This window comes from Plecotus auritus (genome assembly GCF_963455305.1).
Source record: "Plecotus auritus genome assembly, chromosome: 1".
NCBI lineage: Eukaryota > Metazoa > Chordata > Mammalia > Chiroptera > Vespertilionidae > Plecotus > Plecotus auritus.
Genome location: NC_137770.1, coordinates 31,896,123 through 31,909,485, shown reverse-complemented (window position 1 = coordinate 31,909,485; position 13,363 = coordinate 31,896,123). Strand labels below are relative to the sequence as shown.

The window sequence follows — 13,363 nt, the reverse complement described above, 5'->3', positions numbered from 1 at the left end:
TTGCAGGCTCCTCCCCAGCCCGGGCCCAGGTCAGGGCTCATGCAGGAGGCAACCAATGGATGTGTTTCTCTCATATCGATATTTCCCTCTCACTTCCACTCTCTCTAAAATCAATGGGAAAATATCCTTGGGTGAGAATTTAAAAAAAAAAAAAATTTTAAGAAATGCAGCTACCATAAGGATGGATCTTATAGACATTGTGTTGTTTGAAAGAAGCCAGACACATAAGTACATGCTGTATAATTCCATTTATATAAAGTTCAAAAATGGGTACAACAAAATTTATATGGCCTTAGCTGCTTGGCTCAGTGGGATAGAGCTTCGGCCTGCAGACTAAAGGGCCCCAGGTTCAATTCCGGTCAAGGGCGAGTACCTCGGTTGCAGGCTCAATCAATCCCTGGCCCTGGTTGGGGCACGTGCGGGAGGTAACCAATCTATGTGTCTCTCTCACATTGATGTTTCTCTCTCTGTCTCTCTCCCTCCCTTCTGCTCTCTCTAAAAATCAATGGAAAAATACCCTCGGGTGCGGATTAACAACATTTTAAGTATCAATATGTGTAAGGATTCATACTTAGATGGTAAAACCCGGAAAGCAAGGCAGTGAGTCTCTTAAACTTAGAAGAACGGTTGTCTCTGGGGAGGGAGGGTCATGTGATTGGAAAAGGGCAAGCCCAGGGTGGTGGAAGGCTGGAAAATTCCCGCACCTGGATGGTGGTCACATGCGTGTTCGTTTCAGCATCACTTGTTACGCCGTTCATTGACGTGCTACGCAGTTTTCTGTGTATGTGTATTTCACAATTTTAAAAAGCTTAAAAATGAAACTAGAAAGAAAAGGGCAGGGATTGCCAAATGGAATTCTATCCCAAACGAGACTGGTTAGCCCAGAGGAAGGGAGGAGCTCAGGGCAGCACTGTTCCTTTTCGAAGGTTTGATCTTTAAAGAGGATTTTAAGCGTATTTTGAACGATATGTCTAAAGCTGTAAGCTGAGTGTTCTAACCCTTCCGCTTTCCGTGTGCCCAGCTTGAGATGGAGAACCAGCACCTGAAAAGCTGTAATCAGCGCCTGGTGGAGCAGGTGGCAGCTCTTCAAGAAGCCCTAGAAGGTAAGTGGGCCAGTGTGTGTGTGTGTGTGCACCAGGGTCTGTGTGTATGCCAGTGTGTGTGTGTGTGTGTGTGTATGCCCGTGTGTGTGTGCGGTGTGTGTGTGCACAGGGTGTGGGGCTGAATTAAGATAGCTCTCGACATGCCTGCTTTTGCCTCAACCATAGCTCTTCAGATGGCGCTTTCCGAGAATCTGCTGGTGGCCCCCAAGGAAATTCCAGAGCAGGATTCTGTCCCTGCAGGGCCAGGAGCCCAGCTGAAGGGGCAGGACAGTGGTGCTCAGGCCCAGGATGCTCTGAAGGCCACCCTGCCTGCACCCGCCCCAGGTTCTCTGCAGAGCGAGGACTCTGTCCCTGAAGTGAGGAGGGCCCTGGAGGAGTTCAGTTCCATCGTGGTCCATCCCAGGGGACTATCAGAGGCCAAGACCCTTCCATCTCGTCTGGGAAGAGAGGGCTCTCCTGTCCAGTTGTGCCTGAAGACTTGCACCCCCAGACATGCTTTGTCTTCCTGGGATGAGGGCCTGGTCACTGCTCAGGGAGGGTCACTCCCTGGGACGAAGACCTCTACCAGGGAAGGTGGCCCTGGCTGCAGCCTGACCCTCCCAAAAGTACGGGCTCCAAGCATCCCCTATGACAGTGTCCAGCTGGCCAAGCGGCACCACAGCCAGCCCCCCGTGGGCCCTGAGCGCTCCAACCACCTGGTGAGTGTGGGGATTGGGACCCTTGTAGCCCTCCCCCACTCCGGCCTTCCCGAGGTGGCGGCCCCCGTTGAGCTCGAGGAGGAACCAGAGAAGATGGAGATGGAGGAGCCACCAGCTGGGAGGAAGGAGGAACGAGAGAGCCAGAAGGTCTCCACAGCAGAGCTGGTGGAAGTGGATTTGGGAAGCAAACCACCCACACCCCCCTTGCACCGGTTTCCATCCTGGGTAAGCGGCCACCTGGGGGCTGGGCGGGGCTGACGAGGTGACCAGTGTCCTCAGCACAGCCACACACTGAGCAGGGGCCGGGCGGTCGTCCTCATGGTGCCTCCAGGAGCAGGTTCCACGGGGCCTGCCCAGAGCTCCCAGCCAGCCAGGGGCAGAGCCGGGATTTGGAGTGATTGGGCGGAGGCCAGCTCTCGTGTCCTAAGCGAGCGCCCGCCGTGTGCCACTCACCAAGTTGGTGTTGTGTGGGGCGGTGTGCACGTCTTCTCGTTTGGCCTCTGACTCTTAGAGGTGGTGCATCGTGGGCGCTAAGGGCAGGGCTTCCAACATCACATCACTAGGGTTGAATCACTACCTCTGTGACCGGGGCAAGTGACTAAACCTCTGTTCCTCGGTTTCCCTGTATGTACAATGGGGATAATAGTGCCTGCTTTATAGGGTTAATAGTAACAAGTACTTGCAGTAGTGGGTCATGGGAAGTGGCACAGAAGTGTTGGCTGTTGTTATTTCTGAGCCTTGGCTTCCTTCCTTGTACCACAGGGTAAAACGCTGTGCTGTGGGGGGAACCGCTTCAGAATCAGTGATCTGGGTAGGGATACCGATGAGACGAGACCGCCACACACTAATCTTTGTGGAGCTGGGTGATGGGTCCTTGAAGTTGTACTCAATTCTGTGCTCTCCACTTTCGTGTCTCACGTTTTCCATTAAATGGGAAGGGGTTGGGGATGGGCATTGCTAAGGCTGTACAGGTCCGTGGTGAGGGTGAGATGAGATCACGGATGTCGAAAGCTGAGCACGGAGCCCGCCACAGGCCAGGACTCCTTGCCTGTCTGTGCAAGGAGTTAGAGGCTGTTTTTCTTTACAGATTGGGGAACTGCTCTCCCTACAGACGTAGTTACGTGCCCAAGGTCATGTAGTAGTTAGTGAGGGACCAGGCTTTAAGTAAGACACCCTCACGGGCAGTGAGGGTGTTCCAGGAAGGGCCTGGAGTGGGCAGATAAATTGGCACCAAGTAGTAAAATTAAACACAAAAAGATTGTTACTCCAGTGGTGGGGACCGGCCCCCAGAGCCCGGCTCTGACTCTTCAGCCTCCTGCCTCTTGGAGGACATCGGAGAGTGGCTGTCAGCCTCTCCCTCAGGGGCTGACCCCTGCGTGCTGCTGTGGTGTGAGGCAGCACCGCAGGTGACTGTCTGTCAGGCTCCTGGCAGCACAGGGAATTGTGTGCTGGGGCGTGTCTCCCCCCCCTCCCCCATCACTGCCTGGGAGGCCCACCTTTCAGCAGCACCTTTCAAGGTCTCCTTTTGAAATGCTGTTAGTTGGGGCCTCATCACCCCAGGCTTATGGGCTGCATGCTTAGCAGTGATTTCCACAGGGGCACCTGGATGACTCAGGACACACCTGCTGGGGGGAGGGCTGGGAGGGCCACAGGCCAAGGATTGCTGAGCTGTCCCTGAAGCCCCAGGGTCCTGGCAGGGCCACAGGAAGGGTAAGGCAGGGAAGCAGCAGCTGGACCAGGAGCCAAAGGGGCAGGTGTGACAAGGTGGAGAGGCTTTGAAACTGGGGGAAGGGCCAGGCCAGGCTGGAATGCCATCAGAACCATCCCTCCTCTTGCTCACTGCGGTCTTGTAATTACAAATGCTCTTGGAGCCTTAAAGCCGAGGTGGGCAACGAGGGAGCACTCAGCAAGGGACCAGCAGGGGGCTTAGCTCCACCCAGACCCTGAGACAGGCTCTCCCATCGGCTTAGGAAGCCACAGTGGCCAGGGCGCCCAGCCTTTCTTCTCAGGTGAGACCAGCTGGGCAGTGACCATGGGTGGTGGGGAGGAGACCAAGACTGAGAATTACAAGGCCATCCCATCCGAGGGAGTTGGATAATCTTATTTGCCAATTTAGGGTTTGCAGAGCCCTTTTCCTATGAACCTCCAAAATAACCTTTGTTAGACCTTAGATGACCTTTTGTGAAACACTCCTGTTTGTTCAATGATAGTTGCCTAAATCCCTAAATCATGGTGAACCTGAATTCCTCAAGCTTCGCTTTTTCATGGTCCGCCACTACTGAGAGTAATCTTCTTGATGCCTAATTTTACTACTTGGTCCCAATTTATCTGCCCTACCCCAGTGCCCCTCCTGGGGCACCCTCACTGCCTCACACGCCTTACCTTACATTCCCAGCCCTTATCTGGGGATCTCATCCCAGCTCGTCCCTCCCCCCCCAGGTGCCTCAACCCTACTGCCCTGCCCCCTGAGCTGACCTTCTCTGGTCCTTGTGACTCACCAGTCACCTGAGGGGGCCTTTGTTGTCCATTTATCGTGAGTGGAGAAAAGAGATATGCAAAAGCGAAGGTGAGGCCATCCTGGGGAGAGGCTAGAGTTGAGGGTGGGCGTTCCCCGCCTTGTAGGTGGGGTTCTCAGCTGAGTGAGGTACACAGGCTTTGTGGGTGGGACCAAAGCCTAGCCATGATGTGACATGATTACTGTAGAGAAAATATGTGTCCCAGCTTCCAAACTGACTTACAACAGGTCATGCCCTCACCTCGGGGCTCTGACTTCCTCGTGGTCAGCACCCCACTTCTAGGGGTGAGAGCCTGAGACCCAAGAGCTGGGAAATGGGTCAGGCTCCGAGACACGCCACCGAACCCTCCCCTCGGAGTCTCCTTCCCCCCGGAAGGGAGGGGTCAGAGAGGTGAGTAGCTGTTGGGCACAGGTTATAGTCCAGGTGTTAAATGTTCACGCTAATAATTTAATTGGATTCTCACAACACCTGAGTCTATTACCCCCATTTCAGAGCTAAGGCCCCGAAATGATGTAACTCACCCGATTCTCCCGCCTGTAAGCAGCCGAGCCTGGATGTGGACGCAGGTCTGGCTGCCTGCAAAACCATGCTCTTCCCACACCCAGGAGGGGCCGGGGTGGGCGTAGCCATGGACTCTGACCCTCCTGGGACCTCTCATTCCAGGAGAGCCGCATCTATGCCGTGGCCACGTCAGGCATGTGTCTCTCGGACGTACCTCCCCGAAGTAGTGCCACCTGCTTGGGTGAGTCCCAAGTGGGGTGCCCATGGTGGTCAGGGTGGACGTGCGGGGGAGGAGAGGCTTCTGGGCAACACCCAGGGCTCTGGTCACCTGGCACCCCATTTCCACTTCCCCCCACCCCCAACAGGTGAGTTTCAGGGGAAATCACACAGCCAGGGCTGCCTTGAAGAGAAAAGGAAACTGCAGATTCAGCCCATTACCTGCTGGGTGGGCGTGGCCTTGAACAGTGTTGTAGCCAATCGGAGAGCTGGAGGGGACTTTAGAGGAGGGGGCCCCCAGCCCAGCCTCCTACCTGCACTGCAGTAAAGGCTGTGGGTGGAAGGGGCCCCAGGACCTTGATTTATGTGAGCCCCTGAGAGAGGGCCATCCCCACCACAGTCTCCCAAGTCCCGGGCCAGCCACAGAATCCCCACAGGCTGTGAGCGCCATGTAGCGCATGACTGGTAACTCCCTTGGCAAGGGTGGGACTGAAGGCCGTGGTCCTTATCCTAAGATCTGTCCCCGGAGTGCTGTTTCAGGGAACTCCGCCTGCAGCTTTCCTCCTCCTCCCTCTGATGTCCCCACACCCTGTCCTGGGCCACAGCATGGAGCTCATCTCGTCCCTCTTCCCTGCCCCTCCAGGTTCAAGGCCTCCCTCTCTTTCATCCCCTGGGCCTTTCTCAGGCCTTGTCTACAAGAACTGCACCGTGCCTGTCTACACAGTCCTGAAGGGGGTAAGAAGCTGCTCTCCGAGGACGGCTGCCCCCCCTCCTGCCCCCTGCCCCCAGGCTCCTTGTCCAGTCAGTGGCTGGAGTGGGGCCCCAGGGTCAGGTTTCTGTAAACACACACACACACAACTCTGGGCAAGAATCGCAGCCCACACGTAAGTCATTTTAGTTTTATTATCTTTATCAGACTTTCAGTAGAAAAGTTCTACATGTACAAAAATTTGAATAAATATGATTGTGGGCAAAGGAAAAAGTAAAAGGTTAAGCCTATGGCTGCTCCGCCTGTCCCCCCCCCCCCCATCTTGTCACACGCGTGTCCCGGAGGGTGGGGCTCCTTTCAGAACTTTTTACGTGTTCAAACATACACTCCCATATAAACTCCATACATCCCCACCCTTTTTAAAACAAAATCAGATAAAAGGGCAACATGTTTTATATGCATTTTCGTCTCCTTTTATGATTAGTTTTGAAATCTTAACAGTTATACTTTGTAAAACTTTTTATAGAAGAATAAGAAGCCAAAAGTGGTTCCTCCCACATTGCTTTTCCCTGACTCCCAGCCCAGGGGCCACTGTCATTCATGGTCTAGTGTTTGTTCTATCAGGCCTTCTGCTGTGTTTACAAATGCGTTCACAAAGAGTCGCTCTCTCTCCCTTGCACATACACGTGCATGCACACCGAGGGGTCACACTACATGGCATTCTACCCCTTGCTAGTTCTCCTAGCCGTGTGCCAGGCCTTCCTGCCGTACCTCCCCTTGCAGGCTGTCCAGTACCCTCACACAGATGCTCACAGCTACCTTAACCTGTCCTCCACTGATAGACAGCTTAGGACACATCTCTGTTTTTCTCTGAAATAAATGGTGTGAGGAACCTCATTGTGCATCTGTATCTCTGTGCACTTTCGTATACATGTCTCCGGAGGACAGAGTTCTAGAGGTGGACTTTAAATTTTGACAGGCAATGCCAAGTTGTCTTCTAAAAAACTTCATCACCCTACAGAGAGCCCCTTTGGCCACAGTTTCACCAGCATTGAGATAAGCAATCTTAGCAAATGTCTGTCAGTGGAGATGGTCTCGTTTCCTAGTCCCCACACATTTGTGAAGCTCCTGTCCTCACATTTGGGCTGTGGTGTGGCTTTCTGGCCCCCTAGTGGCAGGGAGTAGGGGTCACAGTGGTTAGGTGTTCAGCTGGGATGGGGCAGCTCTTTTAGGGACCACAGAGGATGGTGTGCCACGCCTCCCGCCCCTCCACCGCCCCCCCACCCCCGCCGCCCCCGTCAGCCCAAGGGGAAAGGTCCGGAAGGGGCAGCTGTCTGGTGGGTGGCCTGGCTGGGTGGCAGTGTCCTTGTGCCCAGACAGGCTGTGCTGGCCACACCCTGAGTACCTGAAGCCAGAGTACAAGTCAGGGGGTGGGGGGTGTCTTGCAGCCTGAGCTGCATGGGAAGGGGCCTGTCTTGCAGAGAGTCACGCAGATCAGCACCGTGCCCTTTGTGGACGAGTCCTCTGGCTCCGATGACGACTGCAGCTCTCAGGCGAGTTTCCAGAGTTCAGTCCCCTGCTCTGAGCCCAGGAAGACCAGTGGACTAGGCAGCCCCCGGGCTATCAAGAGAGGTACGGAGCAGGGGAGCTGAGGGATGTGGGCAACAAGGGGCCCCTCACCTCCTCCCATGGGCAGTCATGCATGGCATCCCTGCTTGATCTCTGCCTGTTACCCTCAGCCCCAGACTCAGGGGTCCCGGGTGGGTGAGAAGCTGGGGTTGGGTGGCATGGGACATAGGCCTCGAATCCTCCCCCTTGGCCAGGTGTCTCCATGTCCTCGCTGAGCTCAGAGGGCGACTACGCCATCCCCCCAGATGCCTGCTCCCTGGACAGCGACTACTCGGAGCCTGAGCACAAACTACAGCGCACCTCATCCTACTCCACTGAGGGGCCGAGCCCGGGCAGGGTGAGCTGGGGTGGCCCCACCGGATGGGGCTGAGGCGGGGCAGGGTGGGAGCTGCCTGCCCGGGACCCTCAGCACACTGGCCCGCCGAGCCCCAGGGGTTACACAGAGTACCTCGTTTTAGCTCCCTGCTGGACGCTGGGACGCTGGGAGCTAACATTTCCTGAGTCCTGACAGTGTGCCAGGCACCGTGCTCCGTGCTTTTCACGTACTGTCTCAGTTGTCCTCACATCCTCTCAGGATTATTACCCCGTTCTGTGGGTGAGAAGCCTGAGGCTCAGAGACATGCTACTCCGGAGCAGAAAAGCCAGATCCCATCCCCAGCCCTTGCTCCACACCACCGAGCTGCCCTGTCTGAATCTCCCCGGCCCGAACCCTCCACCCAGCCTGATGGGTGTGCCCACTGTTCCCCAAACCTCTCCCTTCCCTGCTGCCTCAGTGGCCGTCCTCCTCCTCCTGGCTCATCTTTGAGGGAAAGGCTGACCTCGAAGACCAGGTCAGCCCCTTCCTGAAGGCCGCTCTCCGCAGCCAGCCTCTCCCTTGTGCAGCCCTGACCTGCCGCCTGCTCGTGGTCAGGTGTGCTCCCCAGCCAGCAGGCCTCTCCCACAGCAGGGCCACCCATGTTTGATATAGTCCTCCCTGAACCCTTAGCCAGACACAGTGCCCTAAGAATACACACAGTAGGTACTCCATTATTTTTCCTAACTGGTGACAAAGCAGTGACTCAGCTGGGCTACGTGGGCCTGTGTGATGGCCACACCTCAGCGAGTCCCCTCTTCGCCCTTCCCCTCTTCGCCCTTCCCCTCTTCGCCCTTCCCCTCTGCAGGAGTCGCTGGAGAAGTCGGGCTACCTGCTGAAAATGGGCAGCCGGGTGAAGACGTGGAAGAGGCGCTGGTTTGTCCTGAGACAGGGACAGATCCTGTACTACAAGTCCCCGGTGAGACCCTCCTCCCCAGGACTGTCGTCTAAGGGACCCCACCCAGCCCCAGGACTGTGTGAGGAGAGCTGGAAGAGGGGCAGTGTGGCCCATGCCAGAGGGCAGAGGTCTGGCAGGTGGGAGAGGCTTTGAGCCACACACAGACCATGAGGCTGGTCATTGGTTCTCACAGTGAAATCAAGCACTAAGAAGACAAAGGCAATTCTAGATGAGTTGGCTTGGACAGGCCTTCCTTCAGAAGCCGAGTTCTTTTACCTGGTTCTGTAAAAGAACTGTTCTAAGTGGCGAGCCCAGCCTGGCCAGTGTGGCTCAGTGGTTGAGCATTGATCCATGAATCAGGAGGTCACGGTTCCATTCCCGGTGAGGGTACATGCCCGGTTATGGGCTTGATCCCCAGTAGGGGGAGTATAGGAGGCAGCGATCAATGATTCTCTCTCATCATTGATGTTTCTATCTCTCTCTCCCTCTCCCTTCCTCTCTCTAAAATCAATAAAAAACATTTTAAAAAAGGAGATCCTATTGCCTCCTTCCCATGCTTCCTAACACTGTTCGGAATTAGGGAGCCTTGGACACGGGGACTTATTTTGACAGGCCCTTCCTGATCAATAACCAATGTTTATGTTTTAAGGAGGGCAAAAAGGCCTTGTCTCTTACGCAAATCTCATTGATTGGTCGTGGCTGTCTTGAACACCTTGTTAAGGATTCTGGGCCTGGATTGCTCAATAGGCAGGCATGCTCTGATTGATTAGTAATGTCTGCAGTGGCACTGGAAATGGAAATGGTGATATATAAGCCACTTATTTGCCACACTTGATATAAAGGATGTAGTAGGAAAAAATGTAAGGGCTTCATAGCTTAGTAATAACTTGGTGGCTTTGGACCCAATTTTAAAGGCTCGGTCTAAAAAGAACAGAATCTTACATTTGCGACAACATGGATAGACCTAGAGGGTATTTTGCTAAGTCTGTCAGAAAAAGGAAAATACCATATGTTTTCACTTAAATGTGGAATCTAAAGTACAATATAAATGAACAAACAAAACAGAAACAGACTTAAAGATACAGAGCACAGACTGATGGTTGCCAGGGTGGAGGGAGTTAGAGGGCTGGGCAAGAAAGGTGAAGGGATTGAGAAGCACAGATTAGTCGTTACAAACAGTCACAGGGATGTGAAGTGCCTCCCAGGGAGAATAGTAATGCTGTAATAGTGGTGTGTGGTGCAGGTGGGTACTGGAAATGTCAGCAGAACACCTCGTGAGGCCTGTGATTGTCTAGTCACTGTGCTGTACACCTGACACTAATACAAAAGAATATTGATTGTATACTGTAATTTAAAGTATTTTTAGAATTTTTAAAAAAGGAAAGAAATACAGGCTCAATCTACGCTTTTTGAGCTGGGTCAGAGGGACCCAGGTCTAACCATTGCTCCATTTGGCTAGAACCAGGACGCAGAACACGTTACCCACCATGCATAGCCCAGGAAAGCGTGGAATCACTTCCTCCTTTGCCATGACCTAGAGTGAAATCATTCCTTGCTTTACAGAGTGATATCATCCGGAAACCTCAAGGGCAGGTGGAACTGAACTCCCGTTGCCAGATTGTTCGAGAGGAGGGTGCACAGACCTTCCAGGTGAGCAGGGTCCTAACAGCTAGAATCTTAGGCAGGGAGGTGCTGGTTTGGATGTGGCTGTGATGGTGACAGAGGTGGGGCAACACGGGCATGAGTGAAAGACACCTGGGTGTGATCCTAATTTGTGAGTCTGAGGAAGGAAGAGGACACAGAATGGGAGCGAGAGTGAAGGTCGGAGAGACGGGGAGCAAGGAGGAAAAGAAGGGGCGAGTACCAGGGTGGAGAGCAGGACGGCCCAGTGGGTGCTGGGGTTTGTGCCACCCAGAGCCAGTTTCTGTTGTTCTGCCCTCCTGTCTCCCGGCCCCGCCCCATCCCCCTCCTGCACAGCTCGTCTCTGAGAAGAAAACCTATTACCTGACGGCGGACTCGCCCTGCCTGCTGGAGGAGTGGATCCGAGTGCTGCAGAGGCTGCTGAAGGTCCAGGCCCTTGGGCCGCCGGCCCTACCCCAGGGGGGCACCAAGCCCACCGTGAAGGGCTGGCTGACCAAGGTATGGCTGTGGCTGGTGGGGGAGGAACGTGGGCCTTCTGAGAGTCGGATTCAGGCACGGGAGTGCTAAGGGGCACGGGGTCCCCTCTTGATCCACGGCTCCTCCAGGGGTTTCCTCATAGGGATTTGCTGGTTGGCTTCAAACACCGTCTGACCCCACAGGGGATGGATGGTTCCCTGGAAACAGGGTGGGGTTGTTAGAACAACAGCTATTCTCAAGACTGAGGAATGTGCCCATTTTGAGGTCATTAGGGGTCCTCCACCCCAACCTGAAACCGTCAGTGTGAATGGTGGGAAGCTGGGACTGAAGCGAGGTAGGTGGCCACTTAGAAACATGTAACATCCCAGGCCGCCCTGAAGACGGTTTAGTTAGGGCTCTTCTGGTTGCAAAGAGCGGAGGAGCACATGTTAACCCCAAGTAAGGGGGGACATGAACAAGGAAGCGCGTGAACTGGGCCCACACGCCACCAGGAGGCAGAGCGGCTTGTCGGAGCGCGCTCAGTGGGTGCTGCGGCTCTCTCTGCCTCTGCGTCCCATTCAGTCCCCTCTGTGTGCGTCTGCTGTTCCCACACCATTTATACTGGCCTCCCTGCCCTTCCCTTCCTCTCAGCTTTCTTACCACTCCAGCCTCTGCTAAGGCAGGTTCTTCCTCGGTCACATTCCTGGGACAGGACACCCGATTGGCCTGGTCTCGCTGGGATGGACGGGGCACACCGCAGCCCCTCGCTGTGAAAGGGCCGGTTCCCTCGGGGAGTCTGGGCATCTCCACTGAGGACCTGAGCTTGACCAGGGTCTTTTACGTCTGCCTCCCTGTGACTTCCCTTTGCCAGGCCCGGATTTACTTCGGGGCCCCCTGGTTCTGGTGATGCCGGCTCGTTTCTGCCTCGCAGGTAAAGCATGGCCACTCCAAGCTGGTCTGGTGTGCTCTCGTTGGGAGAACCTTCTACTACTATCGGAGCCATGAGGACAAGGTACTCCCGGCCTCTGACAGCACCGTTCCCTCTCCCACTAGACCCCATTCCTGGGACTCCACTTTCCCTTCTACCCCGTAACCCCACAGCCAGTGCAACGCCAGCTGGCGGGCTCCCTCCACAGAGCATGGCCCCGACATGGTGGGGTCGGGCCGCAGTTCCCCGAGCAGGCAGCCAGCGAGCTCTCATGTTCCTTCCTCCTGTATCTGTCCTCACCCACGATTCCCAGCCCTGCAGGGCCAAGGGTTCCGAGAGAGGAGTCCCCTGTCCCCGGGCTCTCCCATTCACGGAAGCCTCATGTCCGCAGCGACCCCTGGGCCACCTGCCTGTGCAGGACGCACGCATAGAGGAAGTCGACCGATCCTGCGACTCAGATGAGGACTACGAGGCCGGAGGAACCGGGCGGCTGCTCTCCTCCCACTGCACCCTGGGGATCCACCCCCCGGAGCACAGCCCCACCTACCTCCTCATTGGCACCAAGCATGAGAAGGCAAGGGAGGGCCGGGCCCCCTCAGCCACGCTTGGACCTATGCTTCTTGTCTCCCCTTCTCTCTTTCCCCCCATCTCCCCCACATTCATGTTTATTTCCCTCCTGGACAGCTTGGCAACCAGCAGTCCCCGGTTGGGAATATTCCTTACATTGGCTTGTCCCCAGTGACCATCTCTCCCCTGAGGTAGAACCACAAGCTTAGAAACCTGGGTTCGATCCCAGGTCTTTCCTCTCCAACACTGGTGGCCCGGACTTCTGCTCACCAAGCCAGCTGAGCCCCACCTGGGCTTGGCCCCTTCAAGGAAGCCCCTGGGAGCTCTTGCCCCATCTCCCCACCCAGCCCCAGCAGATGGCTTTCCGTCCTCTTCCAGGACACGTGGCTCTATCATCTCACCGTGGCCGCAGGGGGCAGCAGCGCCAAGGTGGGGACCGCCTACGAGCAGCTCATTGGCAAGCTGATGGATGATGAGGGAGACCCAGGTAAGGCAAGCACGGCCATCTCGGCCTGGGTTGTAGGGCGGTGGCTGGGTAATTGTCGGGCAGGAACCCAAAGAAAGCACTGCTGGACCCTGACGCTTTTAAAACCGTCGGTGCCGTAGAAGGGCATCCCCATCCCAAGCTCCAGGGCCCCTGTCTCCGATGAAGGGACTGAGGTGACCCCTCAGACGCCCAGTGGCCTGGGCCAGTGTTTTACTTTGTCACCTGCAGCTTTGCTGGCGGGGAGAGGACTGAGGAAGGAGGTAGCTGGTGAATCTACAGTGAGAGTTGTAATAAGCGAAGCCTAAGCCTGGGTCCCTGGGGTCTTTATTTTGCTGCTGATTTTGAGGAGCCGGAGGCACTGACAGCACACTCCACCCCCTCCACTGCAGCCACAGCTCGTTTATTCCAGGCTGATACACACCCCTCCATCCAGGCTGACCCTGCAGGCCGGGCCTCCCCTGCACACACATGCTTGCACTCAGATGCCCACGCCTCGCACACTCGCCCTGTGGCAGCCCCAGGAGCAGAGCAGTAGCCGCCTTCCTGTGAGCCGTGCTTGTGAGCCCCACACTCTAGATGTAAACCCAGCACCACCGTGGGCCCCAGACAGTAAACCCTTGTCTTCCCCGCAGATTAAAGGGGTGGGCTGGGAGGAGAGTTCC

General features: G+C 55.6%; 1 protein-coding gene across 1 annotated transcript in view; it reads left to right on the top strand.

Annotated features, from left to right (window-relative positions):
- The window catches only part of PLEKHH1 (pleckstrin homology, MyTH4 and FERM domain containing H1), a 54,510-nt gene that overhangs the window by 30,040 nt on the left and 11,107 nt on the right, over positions 1 to 13,363 (top strand). Inside the window, exons 6-17 of the mRNA XM_080665168.1 lie at positions 1,022 to 1,103; positions 1,269 to 2,026; positions 4,981 to 5,059; positions 5,678 to 5,769; positions 7,225 to 7,375; positions 7,567 to 7,709; positions 8,533 to 8,643; positions 10,186 to 10,272; positions 10,600 to 10,761; positions 11,651 to 11,731; positions 12,039 to 12,221; positions 12,593 to 12,701. Of these exons, the coding sequence (XP_080521294.1) occupies positions 1,022 to 1,103; positions 1,269 to 2,026; positions 4,981 to 5,059; positions 5,678 to 5,769; positions 7,225 to 7,375; positions 7,567 to 7,709; positions 8,533 to 8,643; positions 10,186 to 10,272; positions 10,600 to 10,761; positions 11,651 to 11,731; positions 12,039 to 12,221; positions 12,593 to 12,701 (2,038 nt within the window). The remainder of the gene's footprint in view (positions 1 to 1,021; positions 1,104 to 1,268; positions 2,027 to 4,980; positions 5,060 to 5,677; positions 5,770 to 7,224; positions 7,376 to 7,566; positions 7,710 to 8,532; positions 8,644 to 10,185; positions 10,273 to 10,599; positions 10,762 to 11,650; positions 11,732 to 12,038; positions 12,222 to 12,592; positions 12,702 to 13,363) is intronic.